The sequence below is a fragment of the Monodelphis domestica genome, chromosome 4, assembly GCF_027887165.1.
Source record: "Monodelphis domestica isolate mMonDom1 chromosome 4, mMonDom1.pri, whole genome shotgun sequence".
NCBI classification, from domain to species: Eukaryota; Metazoa; Chordata; class Mammalia; order Didelphimorphia; family Didelphidae; genus Monodelphis; species Monodelphis domestica.
The window spans coordinates 384,037,365-384,058,959 of NC_077230.1; the positions used below are offsets into that span (position 1 = coordinate 384,037,365).

Here is a 21,595-nt window from a genome sequence, read left to right on the forward strand (position 1 = left end):
ACTCGCCATTGAATTTAGAGTCTAGGTGCAGTGGAGAAGAGCCGCTCTGGTCAGATCCTATCCTAACTGGTGTGCCTGAGCCCAGCCCCTCCTTCAGTCAGTTTCCCAGGGAAGCTCCCCAGGCTTCCACCATATCTCCTTCCTCCCTTCCTTCCTGTGGCTCTGGGTCTCCCAGCTCCGCAGGCCAGGTCTTGCCCCCCAAAAGCACTGTTTGGCTGGGTCCTGGAGACCTGGGAGTCTCTCCCCTTCCCTTCACCTCCCCCTGCCTCCCCAAGAGAAGGGCAGCCCTGGGCAGGAGGGTTCCTCTCCCTGGGTGACTGCAGGAAGGGCAGGCAGCTTTGGAAGACTTTCTTTGGAGCCATCATTTGCACTTTTCTCCCGAGAGAGCGTGAGCAGACAGACCCTGGGCCTGGCCTGGCTTGGCAAAGGCTGCCAGTCATTAAGTGGAAGATGGCAAACTCCCCGCTCCCACCTTCTCCCGGCCTTGGCCACCCACAGAGGATTTTGCAGAGCCCCTCTTCTTCCCCTGGGCCAAGGAGGGTGGGTGGGCTGAGAAGAAAAAAGAGAAAGACAAGAAATGAACTGGAACATTTCAAGACTACACTGCAGTCCAGAGAAAGGATTAGGCCTGGACCCGTGCTTTCATTGGCCTAGGGAACTCCCAGAGGAGGAAACTCCATCTACTAATTCAGGTCAAACCAAATAATGATGATGATGATGATAATTATAATAATAACTGCATTTATATAGTACCTACCTACTCTGTTCCAGATACTTGACAAAGTCATTTTTATCTTTATAAATACCTTGGAGGTAGGTATTACTATTATCATCCCTATTTTATTGTTGGGGAAACCGAGGCAAACCAATTAGGTGACTTGCCCAAGGTCACACATCTAATTTGCCCAAGCTAATAAGTTCTGAGGCCAAGTTTGAACTCAGATTTTTTTCTGTTCTAGTCCCGATGCTCCATCCACTTCATCACCAGCTGCCCGAGTTGTCTGACACTTAGAGGTAAAGTCACTTGCCCACAGTCCCACAGCCAGTATATGTCAGAGTCAAGTCTGTTCCTGGCTGGAAAGCCCACTTTAACCCAGTACTCTAAGCTGCCACTTATTCCTAGAGAGGAGAGGAGAAATGTGCCTCCCTCCTTTCACTGGAGAGGTGGGGGATTGTGGGTGTGGAACATGGCATTTAGTACCCGATTCACTTGCTGTGTTATTTTCCCTGAGTTGCTTTTTTTTCCTTTAAAAAATGTTCCAAGCAATACTGGTTGGGATGTGTTTGCCAATGAAGTTGGTGGAAAAGTAAAATATATTGATTAAAACATTTTTAAGAGATGACTTCATTGTCTAGAAGGACCAACCCCAAACTGTGCCATGGAAGGAAAAGTCTAGGAGTCCAAAGTCTGACCAGTCCTGCTACTGGTCAGCTGTCCACCTTTCCCCAAATGTGCTTGCCTTCTGTATATACTTACAAGTGCCCTCCCAATGCTGACATTCGGGGTTCTAAGGACTATCCCAGCTCTGCCATTCTCTGTTCTAAGCTCCCTCCCAGCTCTGACATTCTCTGTTCTAAGCTCTCTCCCAGCTCTGACAATCTCTGTTCTAAGGTCCCTCCCAGCTCTGACATTCTGTGTTCTAAGGTCTCTCCCAGCTCTGACATTCTCTGTTCTAAGCTCTCTCCCAGCTCTGACATTCTCTGTTCTAAGCTCCCTCCCAGCTCTGACATTCTCTGTTCTAAGCTCTCTCCCAGCTCTGACAATCTCTGTTCTAAGGTCTCTCCCAGCTCTGACATTCTGTGTTCTAAGGTCTCTCCCAGCTCTGACATTCTCTCTTCTAAGCTCCCTCCCAGCTCTGACATTCTCTGTTCTAAGGTCTCTCCCAGCTCTGACAGTCTCTGTTCTAAGGTCTCTCCCAGCTCTGACATTCTCTGTTATAAGGTCTCTCCCAGTTCTTACATTCTGTGTTCTAAGGTCTCTCCCAGCTCTGACATTCTCTGTTCTAAGCTCCCTCCCAGCTCTGACATTCTCTGTTCTAAGGTCTCTCCCAACTCTGACATTCTCTGTTCTAAGGTCTCTCCCAACTCTGACATTCTCTGTTCTAAGGTCTCTCCCAACTCTGACATTCTCTGTTCTAAGGTCTCTCCCAGCTCTGACATTCTCTGTTCTAAGCTCTCTCCCAGCTCTGACATTCTCTGTTCTAAGCTCTCTCCCAGCTCTGACATTCTCTGTTCTAAGGTCTCTCCCAGCTCTGACATTCTCTGTTCTAAGGTCTCTCCCAGCTCTGACATTCTCTGTTCTAAGCTCTCTCCCAGCTCTGACATTCTCTGTTCTAAGCTCTCTCCCAGCTCTGACATTCTCTGTTCTAAGCTCTCTCCCAGCTCTGACAGTCTCTGTTCTAAGAACACCCCCAGCTCTGACATTCCCTGTTCTAAGGTCCCTCCCAGCTCTGACATTCTCTCTTCTAAGCTCCCTCCCAGCTCTGACATTCTCTGTTCTAAGGTCTCTCCCAGCTCTGACATTCTGTGTTCTAAGGACCCTCCCAGCTCTGACACTCTCTGTTCTAAGGTCTCTCCCAGCTCTGACATTCTCTGTTCTAAGCTCTCTCCCAGCTCTGACATTCTCTGTTCTAAGAACACCCCCAGCTCTGACATTCTCTGTTCTAAGATCTCTCCCAGCTCTGACATTCCCTGTTCTAAGCTCCTTCCCAGCTCTGACATTCCCTGTTCTAAGCTCCTTCCCAGCTCTGACATTCCCTGTTCTAAGCTCCCTCCCAGCTCTGACATTCCCTGTTCTAAGGTCTCTCCCAGCTCTGACATTCTCTGTTCTAAGAACACCCCCAGCTCTGACATACTGTGTTTTAAGGACTCCTCCAGCTCTGACATTCTCTTATGATTCTGATGGTGCTATTCTAAGACCTCCTTGGCAATGACCCTCAGTTTAGTTCAATTCCACAAGTACTCATGAAGCACTTGAGATAGTAATTACTCCTCTCTTCCCAATTTTGAGCATCAGAAATCCTATTCTTTTCTGGAGACTGCCCCTGCCTCCATCCACTTTTAGCAGGATATGTGGGTACCTGTGCAAGGATTCCAGTAGAAGCCAACGAGGGAATATAATGATGCTGGCAAGAAAGATGATGCCAGCCTTCCTTGGGCAATGTTGGGGAGCAGGAGAGGGAGCAATGGTGTAATGACCAGTATTCTGCATGGGGATAAGAAACCCATATTGGTGACTAGAACCAGCTGTCACTTCATCAAGGTTCCTATGCAGAAATGGCCTTTGGAGTTACACTAGATAGCTGCTGAGTCTCAGCAGTTAGGGTTTTTCTTATATACGGATGCTCTGAGCTTACTCATTGCCTTCAGGTCTTGGCATCTGGAAGATCTAGATTCATCTGTCTAAGCCTGTTTCCTCATCTGCAAAATACCTGTAGGTTGTCATGAAGCTCCTGTAAGTCCTCTGCAGCATACTATGCAAATATCAGTTGCTATTCTTAACTAAGACTCTACCCTGCTGGAGGTGTTATGGCCTGAAATTCCACCTTTAGGCATTCATTCCTTTGAATATACAGAATGACAGTAGAAAGAAAATTTGACTTAGAACTGGAAAACCTAGGTTTGAGTTCTAGGAGTGCCACTTATTAGCTGTGTGATCTCAGGAAACTAGTATACCTCTCCGAGCTTCCATTCCTTTAAACCGTAAATGGGAATAATAGTACTGGCTCTATCCACCAACGACGGTTGTTATGAGGAAAAGGACTTTATGAATTACATTAGGAAGCCATTTTCTATTATTACTGAATTAAGGCTTTGACTCTTTAGGCCTCCTCTTTTATTTTTATTTATTTTTTTGTTTTAAAGATATTTTATTTTCCCAATTCCATGTAATGATTATTTCCAATACACATTTTTCAAAATTATAAGATCCAAACCATCTTCCTCCAACCCTTCCCTTCCCCTGCTCAGAGATGGTAAGCAGTTTGATCTGGGCCATACACGTATTATCATGCAAAACACACTTGTACATTGGTTATTATTGTGAGATCACACTCCTACAAAGCCAGCCCCCCAAAATAAAACCGTAAATGTGTTGGTGTGAAAGATAGTCTGCTTTGATCCACATCTGACTCCCATGGTTCTTTCTCTGGAGGTGGATAGCAATCTTTGCCATAAGTCCCTCAGAATTGTCCTGCATCATTGTATTGCTGAGAATAGCCGAGTCTTTCACAGTTGATCATTCCACAATATTGCTGTTACTTTGTACAGTGTTTTCCTGGTTCTGCTGATTTCACTCTGCATCAGTTCACACAAGTCTTTCCAGCTCTATCTGAATTCCTCCAGAACAGACAATAGTATTCCATCACCAACAGATACCACAGTTTGTTCAGCCATTCCCCACTTAATGGACATCCCCTCAGTTTCCAATTCTTTGCCACCACAAAAAGAGCATCTATAAATATTTTTGTACAAGTAGGGCCTTTCTCCTTTACTCTGATCTCTTTGGGATACAGATTCAGTAGTGGTATTACAGGATCAAAGGATATGCTCAGATTTATGACCCTTTGGGCCTAGTTCCAAATTTAGGCCTCATCTTTTTAAAAAATGCAGGTACCCCTGCTAGGAATCATAGAATCATCCATTTAGAGCGAAAAGGAATCTTAGAGATCATCTAATCCAAACCCATTTTATGGATGAGGAAATCAAGGCCAAGAAAATGATGTGATTCTCCCAAGGTCACCTAGGTAATAAATGGCACAGTCAGGAGTTGAACTTAGGCTCTCTGACTCCAAATTCATTGGTCTATGCCATTTAAGATAACTTATCCCAGGAGACTCCTGAAGGACTTTTGTAAAAGGATGCTATCCACATTGAGAGAAAGAACTATGGGAGTAGAAATGCAAAAGCAAAACATATGACATCGTGTATCACCTGTGTATATGGGGATGTGATTTGGGGTTTAGCCTTTAAAAGATTGCTCTATAGCAAAAATGGATAATATGGAAATAGGTATCAAGTAATATCATTTGTACAACTCAGTAGAATTATTTGTTGGCTCTGGAAGGGGAGAGGGAAGAGGGGAAGGAAAGAAAGTGAATCAAAGAAAGAAAGGAAGGAAGGAAGGAAGGAAGGAAGGAAGGAAGGAAGGAAGGAAGGAAGAAGGAAGGAAAGAAGGAAGGAAGGAAGGAAAGAAGGAAGGAAGACAGGGAAGGAAGGAAGGAAGGAAGGCAGGAAGACAGGGAAGGGAGGGAGGGAGGAAGGAAAGAAGACAGGGAAGGAAGGGAGGGAGGGAGGGGGAAGGGAAGGAGGGAAGAAGGAAGGAAGGAAGACAGGGAAAGAAGGAAGGAAGACAAGGAAGGAAGGAAGAAAAGAAGGAAGGAAGACAGGGAAGGAAGGAAGAGAAGGAAGAGAAGGAAGGAAGGAAGGAAGGAAGGAAGGAAGGAAGGAAGGAAGGAAGGAAGGAAGATAGGGAAGGAAAGAGGGAAGGAAGGAAGATAGGGAAGGAAGGAAGGGAAGGGAGGGAGGAAGGAAGGGAAGGAAGGAAGGGAGGAAAGAAGGAAGGGAGGAAGGAAAGAAGGAAGGAAGGAAGGAAAGAAGGGAGGAAAGAAGGAAGGAAGGAAAGAAGGGAGGACGGAAGGAAGGAAGGAAGGAAGGAAGGAAGGAAGGAAGGAAGGAAGGAAGGAAGGAAGGAAGGAAGGAAGGAAGGGAGGAAAGAAGGAAGGGAAAGATCCTGACTCTTTCCCCTGTGAGCAGGGCACTGAGGACAAGAATATTTTTTTTAAACCCTTACCTTCCATCTTGGAGTCAATACTGTGTATTGGCTCCAAGGCAGAAGAGTGGTAAGGGCTAGGCAATGGGGGTCAAGAGACTTGCCCAGGGTCACACAGCTGGGAAGTGTCTGAGGCCGGATTTGAACCTAGGACCTCCCGTCTCTAGGCCTGGTTCTCAATCCACTGAGCTACCCAGCTGCCCCCTAAGAATATTTTGATAACAGAATCTCCCCTTAACTCCTGCATCTGGGGCTTCCCAGATGGCATCCATTCATAATCATAAACTCCTCAGACTTAGAACTGGAAGAGAACATATAATGTAGTCCAGATTTCCTTATTTTACAGATGAGGAAACGGAGATCTATAGTCATTTGTCTTTTTTTTTTTTAATCCTCAGTGCTTAGCACTGTGCCTGGCACATAGGAGGCTCATAATAAATGTTTATTATATTGTATTATATAGTGATTTAAATAGTTTGTCTGCGGTTCTGTGAGTTTTCAAGGGCAAAGTCTCTAGAAACATCAGCCAGGGTCCTCCGACCCCCAATTCATTGTTTTTTCCACTAGATTGAGGCATGGGGGCTGGTTCTCAGACTGTCCTATCTCTGGCTGTCTACAGCTCTGTGGAGTCACAAGGCAGCTGGAAGACACCCAGGGACTCTCTCCTGCAGGGCTCAAAGGTGGGGATGACCAGGAGAGGGAAAGCTCGCAGCTTAAGGCTCCATGGGGTGAGGCTGCCCAAAGGGCACTGGTTGGCAAAGTTCAGACAATCCCCCACCCGGAGAAGAGCAACTGAAGGGGTCATGCTGTCATTCTTCCCTAAGGGAGTAGGGGACAGGTGGAGAGTGGGGACATACTGACCGACACGTTCTTCTCTTCCACTGGCCTATTTCTAGACTGGGCACAGCAGCCCCCTTTGGACACATACTTGTCTGCCATTAAGGGCCCCACCTCCCTTTCCTGGCAGCCTCCCAAGGAGTCAACATGAAGCTCTGCAGGGGATTCAGAACTGATAGGGCTTGGCTGCTAGCTCACCCTGGAACTTTGAACAAGTCCTTTCCTTGTCTGACCCTAGTCTCCATCTCGGTGCTTTCTTGGATTTTTTGCTAGGTTTTAAGATTCTCTAATGTTCTTTATTTCTGTATTGTGCTCTAAGGGCCCTCTCAGCTCTGACATCCTGGGTTCTAAAGCCCAAATCCCAGCTCTGACTTTCTCTGTTCTAAGCTCCCTCCCAGCTCTGACATTCTGTGTTCTGAGGTCTCTCAGCTCTGACATTCTCTGTTCTAAGGTTTCTCCCAGCTCTGACATTCTCTGTTCTAAGCTCCCTCCCAGCTCTGACATTCCCTATTCTAAGCTCCCTCCCAGCTCTGACATTCTCTGTTCTAAGCTCCCTCCCAGCTCTGACATTCTCTGTTCTAAGGTCTCTCCCAGCTCTGACATTGTCTGTTCTAAGGTCTCTCCCAGCTCTGACATTGTCTGTTCTAAGGTTCTTTCCAGCTCTGACATTCTCTGTTCTAAGGTTCTTTCCAGCTCTGACATTCTCTGTTCTAAGGTCTCTCCCAGCTCTGACATTCTCTGTTCTAAGGTTCTTTCCAGCTCTGACATTCTCTGTTCTAAGGTCTCTCCCAGCTCTGACATTGTCTGTTCTAAGGTCCCTCCCAGCTCTGACATTCCCTATTCTAAGGTCTCTCCCAGCTCTGACATTCTCTCTTCTAAGGTCTCTCCCAGCTCTGACATTCTCTGTTCTAAGGTCTCTCCCAGCTCTGACATTCTCTGTTCTAAGGTCTCTCCCAGCTCTGACATTCTCTGTTCTAAGGTCTCTCCCAGCTCTGACATTCTCTCTTCTAAGGTCCCTCCCAGCTCTGACATTCTCTGTTCTAAGGTCTCTCCCAGCTCTGACATTCTCTGTTCTAAGGTCTCTCCCAGCTCTGACATTCTCTCTTCTAAGGTCCCTCCCAGCTCTGACATTCCCTGTTCTAAGGTCTCTCCCAGCTCTGACATTCTCTGTTCTAAGCTCTCTCCCAGCTCCGACATTCTATGCTCTAAGGTTTCTCCCAGCTCTGACATTCTGGGTTCTAACGTTCTCTTTCCTAAGAGTCCTCCCTAGCTTTTACATCAGAAGAGACAACATGATATTAATCAGTCAATAAACTTAAAACAAACAACTTACCTTCTGCCTTAGAATTGATACTAAGCATTGAGTGGTAAGTAGGGAATCAGGGTGAAGTGACTTGCCCAGGATCCCCCAGCCAGGAAATGTCTGAGGCCAGATCTGAACAGGTTCTCCCGACCCCATGACTGTGCATTCAGTCCATTGTGCTCCCTCACTGCCTGCCTGTGTCTAACAGAACCTTTATTTTCTGAGAGATCTCTTCCAGCTCTGCTTCTCCATGATTATATTGGAGACTGGCTTCTTCTGAAGGAAAGCCAGGAAAGATCTTTAACCACATCTCTCAACTGCCTGGTGAAATCGATGCTTTTTGGGTCGATTTCCTATCTGTAAAGGGTAGCCTCTCATTTACCGCTCTTAGGGAGGTTCCTTTTCTCATCTTCCTCCTTGACACTGTCTGCTTCTTGTCTGGCTCCATTCTAGGTGCCTCGGGCCTTGGGTCCGTCTCTCTGCCCTGCTGATTCCCACCTTAGGCATACAAAGAAGGGATCTCCACCCTGTGATCAAACCGTGGACGTGGACAGCTAGTTGCCATCTGCTCCTCTCTATCTGCCCCTGCCCTAGACTTCCAGCAATACCTGGCTGTTGTCATTCTGCTGCATTTGGGCAAATGTCCAAATTTCCATGAATTCAGAGCATCAGAGCTCTAGAGCCAAGAAGAGGTGTTGGAGGCCCAGGAGACCTTTCTAGCATTGAGGGATCTGAGGGAGGAGGGACATGACTTATCCCAAATCACACACATATCCCAGAATCGGGAGGGAAGATCTCTGGTCCCCATGGCCCCAGGTGGAGTGGAAGCTCAGATGCTCAGCTAAATGCTTATTTACTGGGTTTCTGGAACAAAGAATATTCTCCTGACACACTTGCATTTAATCTGCATTGTTCATATTTTCTCCATCACTTTCTTAAGTATAGACAATCAATAAAACAATATTAATTGAGCCCTGATTGTAGCATTTGCCAATTTCTTTTTTTCCCCTATAAACTCTGACCTTCCATCTTAGAATCAATACTGTATATTGGTTCCAAGGTAGAAGAGTGGTAAGGGCTAGGCAATGGGGGTCAAGTGACTTGCCCAGGGTCACCCAGCTGGGAAGTGTCTGAGGCCAGATTTGAACCCTCTGTCTCTAGACCTGGCTCTCAGTCTGCTAAGTCACCCAGATGCCCTGACATTTACCAATTTCTAAGGTGAAAATGTTCATGTAGAAAATTTAACAATCAACTCTCTCAAGCTGGCTTCAACACATCCCTGAGGGAGTAGGGTCTGTGGTTTCCTATGTAGAAATATTATTGTGTAATATTGCCTGGGGAGTGTCTCAACCTATACACTTGACTGTAAACTGCTCGAAAACAGGGACTTTATTTTATCTTATCTAAACTGTATTTTTCCCAGTGACAGGGCTCTTCACACAATAGATCTCTATTTCATGCTTTTTGTATTGTTCTATACTGGATGGAAAGGGTTTGTCATTTCCCAGGCTCAGGAGGAGTGTGATAAGCTGTCTAGAAATATAGTGAGCCCCCATCACTGGTGCTCTTAAATTAACCACTTACTGGCTATATTGTGAAGAGGATTCTTTAAGTTACAGTTTGGAACAAATGCTTCCTGCATTTTCTTCCAGCTTGGAGATCCTGGATTGTATGAGGAGGGTGAAAAGGACTCATGTCTCCTGGGTAGAAGGAAAGGTCTGTGGTCTCTGTGTGGCCCCGTCAGGGGACCTGAGCCCCAGTTTTGAAAAAAAGGCCTTCTGCCCCGGTGGTCTCTTACAGAGAATGCTCTTTCTTTGCTTCCTAGACCCTTGAAGGGGACCAAGCCATCTTGCAGAGAATAAAGAAATCAGTGCGGACGATTCATAACTCTGGCCTTGGTGAGTGAAGAGGCTGGGGGGAAGTGGGGACAGCCAGAAACCCTTCCTAGGACCTCCCCCCCAATCCTCCAGCTGGCAGCTAACCCATGAACTTCCCTCCCCAGCCCATGTGGAGAATGAAGAACAGTATAGTGAGGCCCTGGAGACCTTTGGGAATAGCCAACTCTCCCAGAACAACCATGAGCTGTCCACAGGCTTTCTGAACCTGGCTGTGTTCACTCGAGAGGTGGCTGCCCTCTTCAAAAATCTGGTAAGGAGCGAAGCCAGGAAGATTCTTCTTTCTGAATTCAAATCTGACTGCCTGACCCTGAGCAAGTCACTTCACATTGTATGCCTCAGTTTTCTTATTTGTAAAAAGAAATGGCGAACCACTTAAGTATCTTTGCCAAGAAAACCCCAAATGGGGTCACAAAGAGTCAGAAACAACTGAAAGGAATGAATAATAACAAGGACTCCACTCTCTTCCTCCCCTTAGGAGTTCCTCATATATTATACTTTAATGCTAAAAGAGCTGGAAGGCACCTTGGGGGTCATGTATCACCCAGGTGGCACAGTGAATAGGATGCTGGACTTGTAGTCAGGAAAACCTAAGTTCAAATCCTTTCTCATGCTTATTATCTGTGACCCTGAATAAGTCATAAGATCATAGACTTAGAGTTGAAAGGGTTCCTTTACTTTATAGAGGAGGAAACTGAGATTTAGAATAGCTGCACAACCTTAGACAAATTCCTTCTAAGGATAAAGATTCCCCAGCTAGTAAATGTCTCCAGTGAGATTTGAACCCAGGACTTCCTCCCTCAGCCTCCTTTTCCTCACCTATAGGAAGAGGATCCTTCTATCCCTCAGATTGTTGTACATCCTGTTTTGTAAACCTCAAAGGGCCATTTAAATGCTGGCTATTATTGTCATTAAGGCAAGTCCTTCCTCTTACAGATAAGGAAACTGAGACCCAGGGAGGGGACGATCACTCCAGCAGTAAGCATCAGGCTCATGAGGATGATAAAGTCTTTTTTTTTTTCTTTCATCATGGCCTTGAGGGATGTAGTGAAAGTTTCATGAAAATTAAGGAAGTTGAGGCCCAGAGAAAGGAAATGTTTCAGGCGTAGTCACGCGTCTGGGAAGTGCTGCCTCCCGTGGTTGCATGCATGACACCAACAGTGGCACGAAGATTCAGTGCTAAATTGCATGGTCTGGATAATGGTTGTTGGAGTTTAAGGAAAGAGGAAGGTCCTGAGGGCGAGAACAGCCTGGGAAGGCTTGGCAGGGAAAGGAAGGAGAGCATTCAGGCCCAAAGAGGCAAAGGGACTTTGGTAATGAATGTCACTTACCTAGTAAGTATCAGAGCAAGAAAGGAGGGGTTAGGACAGGCTGTTGGCCTTTGAGTTTGTTTGTGGTTTTGTTTTTTAAAAAGAGTTTAGAATGTTTGGGGGGGGGGCAGCTGAGTGGCTCAATGGATGGAGAGCCAGATCTAGAGACGGGAGATCCTGGGTTCAAATCTGGCCTCAGACACTTCCCAGCTATGCCACCTTGGACAAGTCACTTAACCCCTATGGCCTAGTCCTTACCACTCTTCTGCCTTGGAGCCAACACACAGTATTGATTCCAAGACGGAAGAGGTGAGAGTTTTAAAACAAAACTAATAAGAAAGAAAGAAAGAAAGAAAGAAAGAAAGAAAGAAAGAAAGAAAGAAAGAAAGAAAGAAAGAAAGAAAGAAAGAAAGAAAGAAAGAAAGAAAGAAGGAAGGAAGGAAGGAAAGAAGGAAAGAAAGAAAGAATGTTTCAGTGTGAAGAAATGGTGCCCCTTTGTTGTTGTTGTTATTTTTAATACATGAAACTCATAATGCGAACAAAGCTCCAGCCATTGCTGAGGACTGTGCTTCTATAGAGGGCTTTAAAAAACCCTTCACGAACCCACTGTGTGTGTTCAATAAAGACTCCCTTCTAGTAGAGATGGGCAAGATGGTCTGGTTGATTCTCCGCCTTAAGACATATAAACTATGGCCGATAAGAGTTCTTGCCACCTGTTACCTTGGGCTGCATGAGATATATGGGGGGGTTGGGAGGGAGAAAGCGGGACTTGAAGGGAAAGTTAGGCTGATGGGGAAGGAAAGTGTTTTAGGAGTCCTTGGGGGAAGCGTGATACCACCCAGCTCTCCCTGGCTCCCGCCTTCATTTACCTTCCTACTCACTCACTTGTGCTAAGATGTCCAGGCATGTGGGGGGCTAGAAATGGAGGCATCCTGGGGGGGGGTAAAAAAGACACTTCTTGCCCAAAGGCTGGCTCCCAGCCTAGTTTTTGTGCAACTTTCTTTTTAAACCCTCACCTTCTGTCTTAGAATCAATACTGTGTATTGGCTCCAAGACAGAAGAGTGGTAAGGGCTAGGCAATGGGGGTCAAGTGACTTGTCCAGGGTCACACAACTGGGAAGTGTCTGAGGTCAGATTTGAACCCAGGACCTCCTGTCTCTAGGTCTGGCTCTCAATCTCAGCTGTTCTCTTCTTTCTGCACCTTTAAACTTATGCATACGACTCTTTGTAACCCAACTTGGGGTTTTCTTGACCTCAGAAAAAGTCAAGCCCTTAGCTTTTCCATCCAAAAAAAAAAAAGGAGGACTCTGTCAGGTCAGGCTAGATAATTTAATTCAGCAAGTTTTTATTGCCACCTGATGTGTTATGCACTATGCCAAGTGCTAAAAAGTGAAAGACAAAAATGAAATGGTGCTCGCCCTCAGGAAGCTTATATTCTATCAAGGGATCAGTATATGCAAAGAACAAATGAGGTGACAGCTAGATGGATTATTAGGACAAGGTGGGAACCAGGGAGAGTTGGGGTTATGTAACACTTCCCTTTGGGACTCCTCTGTTTCATCTACACTGCCTCAGTTGCCTTGGAGCAGAGGACAATGGCCTGCCCTAACCCTTTCCCCTACTTTTTGAATTGGGTTTACAGTCAGACTCTGGCTTTGAATCCTGGCTCTTACACATACTAGGTACCTGACATTTATTATAAAAATCCCTTCACCCCACTGAGCCTCAGTTTCTGCCTCTTTTAAATGGATTAGATGATCTCTAAAGCTTCTAAATCTGTAACTACATGGTTCCTCCTTATCTGTTTCTTCCAGGTACAGAATCTGAATAACATTGTTTCTTTTCCCCTGGACAGCCTGCTGAAGGGGCAGCTAAGGGATGGTCGACAGGTGAGGTTTTTTTTGGGGGGGGAGGGGGGAGGGACACACTATTCCCTGCAGGTGATCGAGGACAAGGACTTTTAGTAGAGATCATCAAAGTTCCTAAACCCTGAATATACATCCGTCAGATCACCTCTTAGGAAAAACATAGGAGCTGGGTTCAAATCTAACCTCAGACACTTCCTAGCTATGTGGCCCTGGGCAAGTCACTTAACTTTGATTGCTTAGCCTTGAGAAGTCTAAAAATAAATGGAAAGAAAGAAAGAAAGAGAGAGAGAAAGAGAGAGAAAGGGAGGGAGGGAGAGAGAGAGAGAGAGAGAGAGAGAGAGAGAGAGAGAGAGAGAAAGAAAGAAAGAAAGAAAGAAAGAAAGAAAGAAAGAAAGAAAGAAAGAAAGAAAGAAAGAAAGAAAGAAAGAAAGAAAGAAAGAAAGAAAGAAAGAAAGGAAGGAAGGAAGGAAGGAAGGAAGGAAGGAAGGAAGGAAGGAAGGAAGGAAGGAAGGAAGGAAGGAAGGAAGGAAGGAAATCTCAAGATTTATTTGAAGTGAGTTTTAGCCTTGAAAGAGACTCTCAACTCCATTAAGTCCAATGAGGAAGTAACTCTTAGAGGAACTCTTTCCCACTTTGATAGAGGTTAAAAATGCTATAAGAAGAGACCAAGCAAGAATGAGCAACTGAGGACGACCCTGACACAGACAACAGAAAGTGGCAAGAGTGGGGATTGAGGGGACATGGTTAACAGGACTGACATGTCAGTGTGAACATGACAGAAAGGAAGAATATGAAGACCAGAGAAAAGGGTGGGGAATATAATAGGAAGAAGACTAGACTGGGGGTTCAGAGACTTGGGATTTAGCCCCGATCATTCTCTAATCAGCTGTGCAAACTTTGCACAAGTCATTTTTTGTCTCTGACTTCATCATTTGTAAAATGAGGCTAGACATGACCTCGAAGGCCCTCCCAATTCTGACATTCTCTGTTCTAAGGATCCCTCCAGGCCTGACATTCAGGGTTCTAAGGTCTCTCCCAGCTCTGACATTCTCTGTTCTAAGCTCTCTCCCAGCTCTGACATTCTCTGTTCTAAAGTCTCTCCCAGCTCTGACATTCTCTGTTCTAAGGTCTCTCCCAGCTCTGACATTCTCTGTTCTAAGCTCTCTCCCAGCTCTGACATTCTCTGTTCTAAGGTCTCTCCCAGCTCTGACATTCCGTGTTCTAAGTTCTCTCCCAGCTCTGACATTCTCTGTTCTAAGCTCTCTCCCAGCTCTGACATTCTCTGGTCTAAGATCCCTCCCAGCTCTGACATTCTCTGTTCTAAGGTCTCTCCCAGCTCTGACATTCTCTGTTCTAAGCTCTCTCCCAGCTCTGACATTCTCTGTTCTAAGCTCTCTCACACTCTGTGTTCTAGGGTCTTTCCCAGCTCTTAGGTTCTGTGTCCTAAGGTCTTCCTGCACATTCCTTGATTGTATGAAACAGGAACTTCGGTGTCTGTAGAGTAGAAGAGAGGTGGAACTTGGAGGCAAGAGCAGGACCTGGACTCTGGTTTCCCAACCCCATCATCCCCTGTCACGTTACCCTAACATGACTAGTCTGAAAGGAGAGGGCAGGCTCAAAGGACCCCCAGGGAAAAAGTGTATTGGTTCCCCTCACAAGCATTGGAGCTGTGGTATGTTTACCTCCCTGAAGGTTTACTCCCAGCTCTGGGTCTGTCTTTTCAGTCAGTGGGAACAGCCCAAACCAGACAAGCAGCTTTCTTTGAAATAGGTGGGGTTGGGGATGAGGGAGAGCTGGGGGGTGGGGAGGACCTCACCTTTGGGTTCCTGGGCACAGCCCTGCCTCAATAGGGCAGGGACTGGATACCACTTGGACTAGAGACTCTGTGAAGGTTCTCAGACCCACAGCAGAAGCCAATCCAGTGGATCTAGGCTAGGGAGTGATTTACATTCCATTAGATTGACTTCATTGACCTTTCTGATTACCAGATCAGAGAACTTTGAAACAGTTTTGCTTTAGATCTTTGGCTTTGGAATTAGATGCCCTAGTTTCAAATCTTCCTTTTATTACTTATTCTTTGTTTTACTTTAAATGTTTTACTTTTTTTTTTACTTTGTTGTACTCTGTTTTACTTTAGATGTCCTGGTTTCAAATCTTCCTTTTATTACTTATTCTCAGTTTGACTTTAAATGTTTTATTTTTTTTACATTGTTGTACTCTATTTTACTTTAGATGTCCTGGTTTCAAATCTTCCTTTTATTACTTATTCTCTGTTTTGATTTAAAAGAATTTGAATGCTGGTCTCTGAGTACATTTCCATTTTTAAATCTTTGATCCCACAATCTAGCCTATTCATTTAATTGAAGAGAAAGCAGAGTCTTAGGGAGGTGAAGTGACTCGATTCTCCTGAGGCAGGGTAGAGACCCCAGACCACTCAACCACCGCTCCAAGCTCTGCCGTGGCTGTGTGGACTTGGTTAATATCTTGGTGTCTCTATAAGTCAAGTTTCTTGTTAGGACATCGAGGTACCAGTGAAACCCTTTGAGTGAAAGCTAGATGAAAAGGATCAGCATGCCTAGAGAACCAGGACTGGCATGGGGAGGTCCTGGATTCACATTTCACCTCAGGCACTTGTGTGATCCTGGACAAGTCACTTGGCACTAGTTGCTTAGCCCTGGCCATGCTTCTGCCTTACAGTTGATGCTCAGAAAGGCTAGACGAGAAGGCCTGGCATTTTGTGGCATCTTGAAAAATAGACCCACCTGGTTTAGACTCAGAAAACCTTGGTTCGACTTCCGGAAAGGCTGGATACACTTGGGCAGGGCGCTTTGCCTTTCTGGGGATCGGTTTCCTGTTCTGTAAACTGATGAGGATATTCTTAGATAACCTCTGAGTTCCCTTCTCAATCCTACAGGCCCTGTTCAAGAGGTACCATCCCCATCTGTCCTTGGCTCAAGCCCAGGCTGCTTCCTTAGGCTCTGGCCATTGCAGGAGGTGCTAATATGGTAGCCTGTTAAAGAACCCCCGGACACTTCAGAGGCGCTTTATGCAGTGCAAATCCCATCCCTTTCCAGAGTCCTAGCAGGTTAAGCAGAGCAAGGGCTTCGGTCAAAACATCTGCCCTCTCTGGGCCTCAGAGACCTCATGTGTAAAAGGAGGGGCTTGGACAGCCTCGTGGCTCAGTCTTTTTCTAGTCCTAAATCCCCCCATGATTATTCTCCTTGTAGAGAAGAGGAAAAGGGGACTCCAGGAAGGAAGGTGACACGTTCCCCCACAAGACCTAGCAAGGGTGTCTCCCAAATCTCAAGACTCTGTTTGTATGGGCCCAGGCTGCCTCTCACTCCATCCTCCCCAATTCATGTTTCCACATGCCTAGTCAAGGAGGACTTGACCACAGTGTCCACGGGGACCAGGTCCTCGCCCGGATCAGTAATCGGCAGCCCTCTGTGTTTAGAGGGGAGGGTGCAGCTCCCCAACTCTGCCACCCTCTTTTAGCCAATTTTTCATCCATTTCCAAGGAATAGATGCTCACACTAAAAATGTAACAATTTGTTCTTGTGAGCTGGTTTGAGCCAGTCCCAGTACACCATCGGTCATGGACATTGCCCCAGCAATGCTATAGAGCCTTCTCCAAGGAGTGTTTTTAAATGCATAAAATAAAATACGTAGAATTACAAAGGAAACTGGTTATATTGGGAGGTAGTTATGAAGATTTTTTTTATAATTTACAACCATCAGATTAAGAGTCCTTCTAAGTTCTCTTCCAGCTCTAGCATTCTGTGGGCAACAGTCATTCCCAGCTTTGACATTCTGGGTTCTAAGTTACCTCTCAGCTCTGACATTCCCTGTTCTAAGCTTCTTCCCAGTTCTGACATTCTCTGTTCTAAGCTCTCTCCCAGCTCTGACATTCTAAGGTCTCCCAGTTCTGACATTCTCTGTTCTAAGGTCTCTCCCAGCTCTGACATTCTCTGTTCTAAGCTCTCTCCCAGCTCTGACATTCTAAGGTCTCCCAGTTCTGACATTCTCTGTTCTAAGGTCTCTCCCAGCTCTGACATTCTCTGTTCTAAGGTCTCTCCCAGCTCTGACAGTCTCTGTTCTAAGGTCTCTCCCAGCTCTGACATTCTGGGTTCTAAGGTCTCTCCCAGCTCTGACATTCTCTGTTCTAAGGTCTCTCCCAGCTCTGACATTCTCTTTCCTAAGGTCTCTCCCAACTCTAATATTCTGAGTTCTAAGGCCTGCTCTAGCTCTGACATTCTGGGTTCCAAGGTTCCTTCTAGCTCTTATAGCCCAAGATCCTATGACTCTTTTCTTAGACAAGAAGATAGTCAAGTTCACACTATTAAGAGGTAGGACAGGGGAAGAATTGCAGAGGTCCACCAGGAGTGAAGTCAGGAGTAAAATCAAGCTGGTAGGAAGGATTAGTTTAAAATGGATTCAGTTGGAGGATAGGATTCATGGGCATCAGCATCAAGACTAGGAGAATGTGTGTAGGGCTCAGGATAGAAGGAAAAGTCAGATTTGAGGGACCACAAGCACAAGACTGGGGAGGGTGGGATGATCAGCCAATTAATAAACATTTATTAAGCACCTAGTGTGTGCCAGCACCATGGTAAGCCCTTGGGATACAAAGAAGTCAAAATGGCAGCCCCCGCCTTCAAAGAGTTCCCAGTCTAATGGGGGAGATTGCATGCAAACAGCTAACATTTATACAAGATAAATTAGAGACAATCGGTCCACAAAGGGAAGGCACCATTATTAAAGGGGATCAGGAAAGGCTTCCTGTAGAAAGCTGGAATTTAGCTGGGGCTTGAAGGGAAGCTAAGAGAGGCAGAGAGAAGGAAGGAGAGCCTTCCAGGCATGGGAGACAGCCCATGGGGAGAGTGAAAGAATGGGGGTATTTAGGGGAAGAGTGTGGGGCATGAGGAATGGGACCTTGGACAAGGTGGAGGAATGAAGCTAGTCTCCAGGAGTACAGGGGGTCACAGCCAGGCTACAGGAAGCATAATATAGGAGCAACCCCACAAAACCACAGAGCATTGTGGCTTGTGCTGGGGTCCTCCACCAAGCCCCTCTCTTATCTTCTTTTCCTTGAACCATAGGATTCCAGGAAGCAGGTGGAAAAGGCATGGAAAGACTATGAAGCCAAAATGTAAGTTCTTCTGGGAGATGGGCTGCCCCAAGAGTCTGCCACCACCTCCATCAGAGCAATAGTAATAATGTTGTCATTCGATCATTTCGGTCTTGTCCAATTCTTTGTGACTCCATTTGGGGTTTTCTTGACGAAAATACTGGAGTGGTTTGCCATTTCCTTCTCTGGCTCATTTAACAGATGAGGAAACTGAGGCAAACAGGGTTAAGTGGCTTGTCCAGGGTCACACAGCTATAAGTGTCTGAAGCTGGGTTTGAACTAAGGCCTTCCTGACTCAAGGCCCAGTATTCTAACCACCTTGATGCTTTTAATCATAATACCAACCCTCCTTTGAGGTTTACCAGTCCTTCCCTCATGCCACCACTGTGGCATTATCCCTCACTTACAGGTGGGGAGACTGAGGGTCAGGGAATTCGTGCCTTGTCCATGCTCATCCAGGTGAGCAAGGGCTTGAGCCTAGGACTCCTTCACCATCACATCTCTTGGCCTCTTCTCTCTTGTACTTCCTTCCTTCCTTCCTTCCTTCCTTCCTTCCTTCCTTCCTTCCTTCCTTCCTTCCTTCCTTCCTTCCTTCCTTCCTTCCTTCCTTCCTTCCTTCCTTCCTTCCTTCCTTCCTTCCTTCCTTCCTTCCTTCCTTTCTCTCTCTCTCTCTCTCTCTCTCTCTCTCTCTCTCTCTCTCTCTCTCTCTCTCTCTCTCTCTCTCTCTCTTTCATAAAAACCCTTACCTTCTGTCTTAGAATTAATACTGTTTATTGGTTCTAAGGCAGAAGAGCAGTAAGGGCTAGGCAATGGGGGTTAAGTGACTTGCCCAGGGTCACACAGCTGGGAAGTGTCTGAGGCCAGATTTGAACCCTGAACCTCCTGTCTCTAGGCCTGGCTCTCAATCCACTGAGCTACCCAACTACCCACCCCTTCATCACCTATATTGACTGAGAAAAACTTGCTCATGGTCACATAGCTAATGTTAGGCTGCCTAGGAAGAGTCAGATTTGGGATTAACGGATTGCTCAATCTGGAAGGAACCTTAGAGCACACAATGTCAGCGATGGGGTTGGGAGGGACTTTAGAACAGAGAATGTCAGAGCTGGGAGAGACCTTAGAATAGAATGTCAGAGCTGGGAGAGACCTTAGAACAGAGAATGTCAGAGCTGGGAGAGAGCTTAGAACAGAGAATGTCAGAGCTGGGAGAGACCTTAGAACAGAGAATGTCAGAGCTGGGAGAGACCTTAGAACAGAGAATGTCAGATCTGGGAGAGACCTTAGAACAGGGAATGTCAGAGCTGGGAGAGACCTTAGAACAGGGAATGTCAGAGCTGGGAGAGACCTTAGAACAGAGAATGTCAGATCTGGGAGAGACCTTAGAACAGAGAATGTCAGATCTGGGAGAGACCTTAGAACAGAGAAGGTCAGAGCTGGGAGAGACCTTAGAACAGGGAATGTCAGAGCTGGGAGAGACCTTAGAACAGAGAATGTCAGAGCTGGGAGAGACCTTAGAACAGAGAATGTCAGAGCTGGGAGAGACCTTAGAACAGAGAATGTCAGAGCTGGGAGAGACCTTAGAACAGAGAATGTCAGATCTGGGAGAGACCTTAGAACAGGGAATGTCAGAGCTGGGAGAGACCTTAGAACAGGGAATGTCAGAGCTGGGAGAAACCTTAGAACAGAGAATGTCAGATCTGGGAGAGACCTTAGAACAGGGAATGTCAGAGCTGGGAGAGACCTTAGAACAGAGAATGTCAGAGCTGGGAGAGACCTTAGAACAGAGAATGTCAGAGCTGGGAGGGAGCTTAGAACAGAGAATGTCAGAGCTGGGAGAGAGCTTAGAACAGAGAAAGTCAGAGCTGGGAGAGACTTAGAATAGAGAATGTCAGAGCTGGGAGAGACCTTAGAACAGAGAATGTCAGAGCTGGGAGAGACCTTAGAACAGAGAATGTCAGAGCTGGGAGAGACCTTAGAACACAGAATGTCAGAGCTGGGAGGGAGCTTAGAACAGGGAATGTCAGAGCTGGGAGGGACCTTAGAACAGAGAATGTCAGAGCTGGGAGAGACCTTAGAACAGAGAATGTCAGTGCTGGGAGAGACCTTGACCTTAGAACAGAGAATGTCAGAGCTGGGAGGGACCTTAGAATAGAGAATGTCAGAGCTGGGAGAGATCTTAGAACAGAGAATGTCAGAGCTGGGAGAGAGCTTAGAACAGAGAATGTCAGAGCTGGGAGAGACCTTAGAACAGAGAATGTCAGAGCTGGGAGAGACCTTAGAACAGAGAATGTCAGAGCTGGGAGAGACCTTACAACAGAGAATGTCAGAGCTGGGAGAGACCTTAGAACAGAGAATGTCAGAGCTGGGGGAGACCTTAGAACAGAGAATGTCAGAGCTGGGAGAGACCTTAGAACAGAGAATGTCAGAGCTGGGAGGGACCTTAGAACAGAGAATGTCAGAGCTGGGAGAGATCTTAGAACAGAGAATATCAGAGCTGGGAGAGACCTTAGAACAGAGAATGTCAGATCTGGGAGAGACCTTAGAACAGGGAATGTCAGAGCTGGGAGAGACCTTAGAACAGGGAATGTCAGAGCTGGGAGAGACCTTAGAACAGAGAATGTCAGAGCTGGGAGAGACCTTAGAACAGGGAATGTCAGAGCTGGGAGAGAGCTTAGAACAGAGAATGTCAGAGCTGGGAGAGAGCTTAGAACCCAGAATGTCAGAGCTGGGAGGGACCTTAGAACAGAGATTTTCAGAACTGGATGGGACCTTAGAACAGAATGTCAAATTGGGGAGGTGGAAGGGGGCCTCAGAACAATGACCCCAGGAGGGCCCTTAGAGATCAAAGTTCAGCCCCCAGATTTTAGACTTCAGGATCATGATAGCCGTAGAAGGAGGGTGATCATAACAGATCCTTCCCTGTGCAGGATGCAGGGCCCTGGCATTTCCCTATCAGTCCTCTAGGCGGCCTCCTCAAAGGGATGATAGCCAAATGGGGCTGGAGGTTTGTTAGGCCTCTGTGGGCGCTTCCTGAACACTTCTGGAGTGAATTTGCTCCCGGGGCTGGCTGGTCCAGGACCAGACTGCACCCCCTTTTGGGGCCTCTGGATCTCTGAAGGAAGCTGCCAGCTGGGGGCGTAGGGGAGGGAGGGTTTCTTCCTAGTCAGGAATCATTTAGAGTCCAATTCACCAGGCAGTTATTAAGCACCTCAGTGTAAAGCCAATGATGGGCACTTGGGGGAGACAAAAATAAATGAGAACGGCCTAACTTTCCAGAATTGTAGCCATCTGATGGAGAGGAAAAGGCGTAGACACAGTCGATAGGAGTTAGAGCTAGAGGAGGCCCTGGTGATCCTTTAGTCTAAGCTCTTCGTTTTACAGATGGGGAAACTGAGGCATAGGAATGTCTGGTGTCTTGTCCATGCTTGTGCAGTTAATTTAGGAGCAGTCCTGGTTCTGGTAACTCCAAATATGGCTTCTTTTC

At 46.4% G+C, this 21,595-nt stretch overlaps 1 protein-coding gene across 6 annotated transcripts in view; it reads left to right on the forward strand.

Moving 5' to 3' along the window:
* Positions 1-21,595, forward strand: part of ASAP3 (ArfGAP with SH3 domain, ankyrin repeat and PH domain 3) — a 78,848-nt gene that overhangs the window by 17,541 nt on the left and 39,712 nt on the right. For 3 of the 6 annotated variants that reach the window (XM_056795587.1, XM_056795585.1, XM_056795586.1), the window contains exons 2-6: positions 9,563-9,626; positions 9,736-9,808; positions 9,913-10,058; positions 12,930-13,004; positions 18,083-18,132. In XM_056795587.1, coding sequence (XP_056651565.1) covers positions 9,563-9,626; positions 9,736-9,808; positions 9,913-10,058; positions 12,930-13,004; positions 18,083-18,132 — 408 coding nt within the window. The remainder of the gene's footprint in view (positions 1-9,562; positions 9,627-9,735; positions 9,809-9,912; positions 10,059-12,929; positions 13,005-18,082; positions 18,133-21,595) is intronic. The other 3 variants (XM_056795589.1, XM_056795588.1, XM_056795590.1) reach the window with 1 other exon arrangement.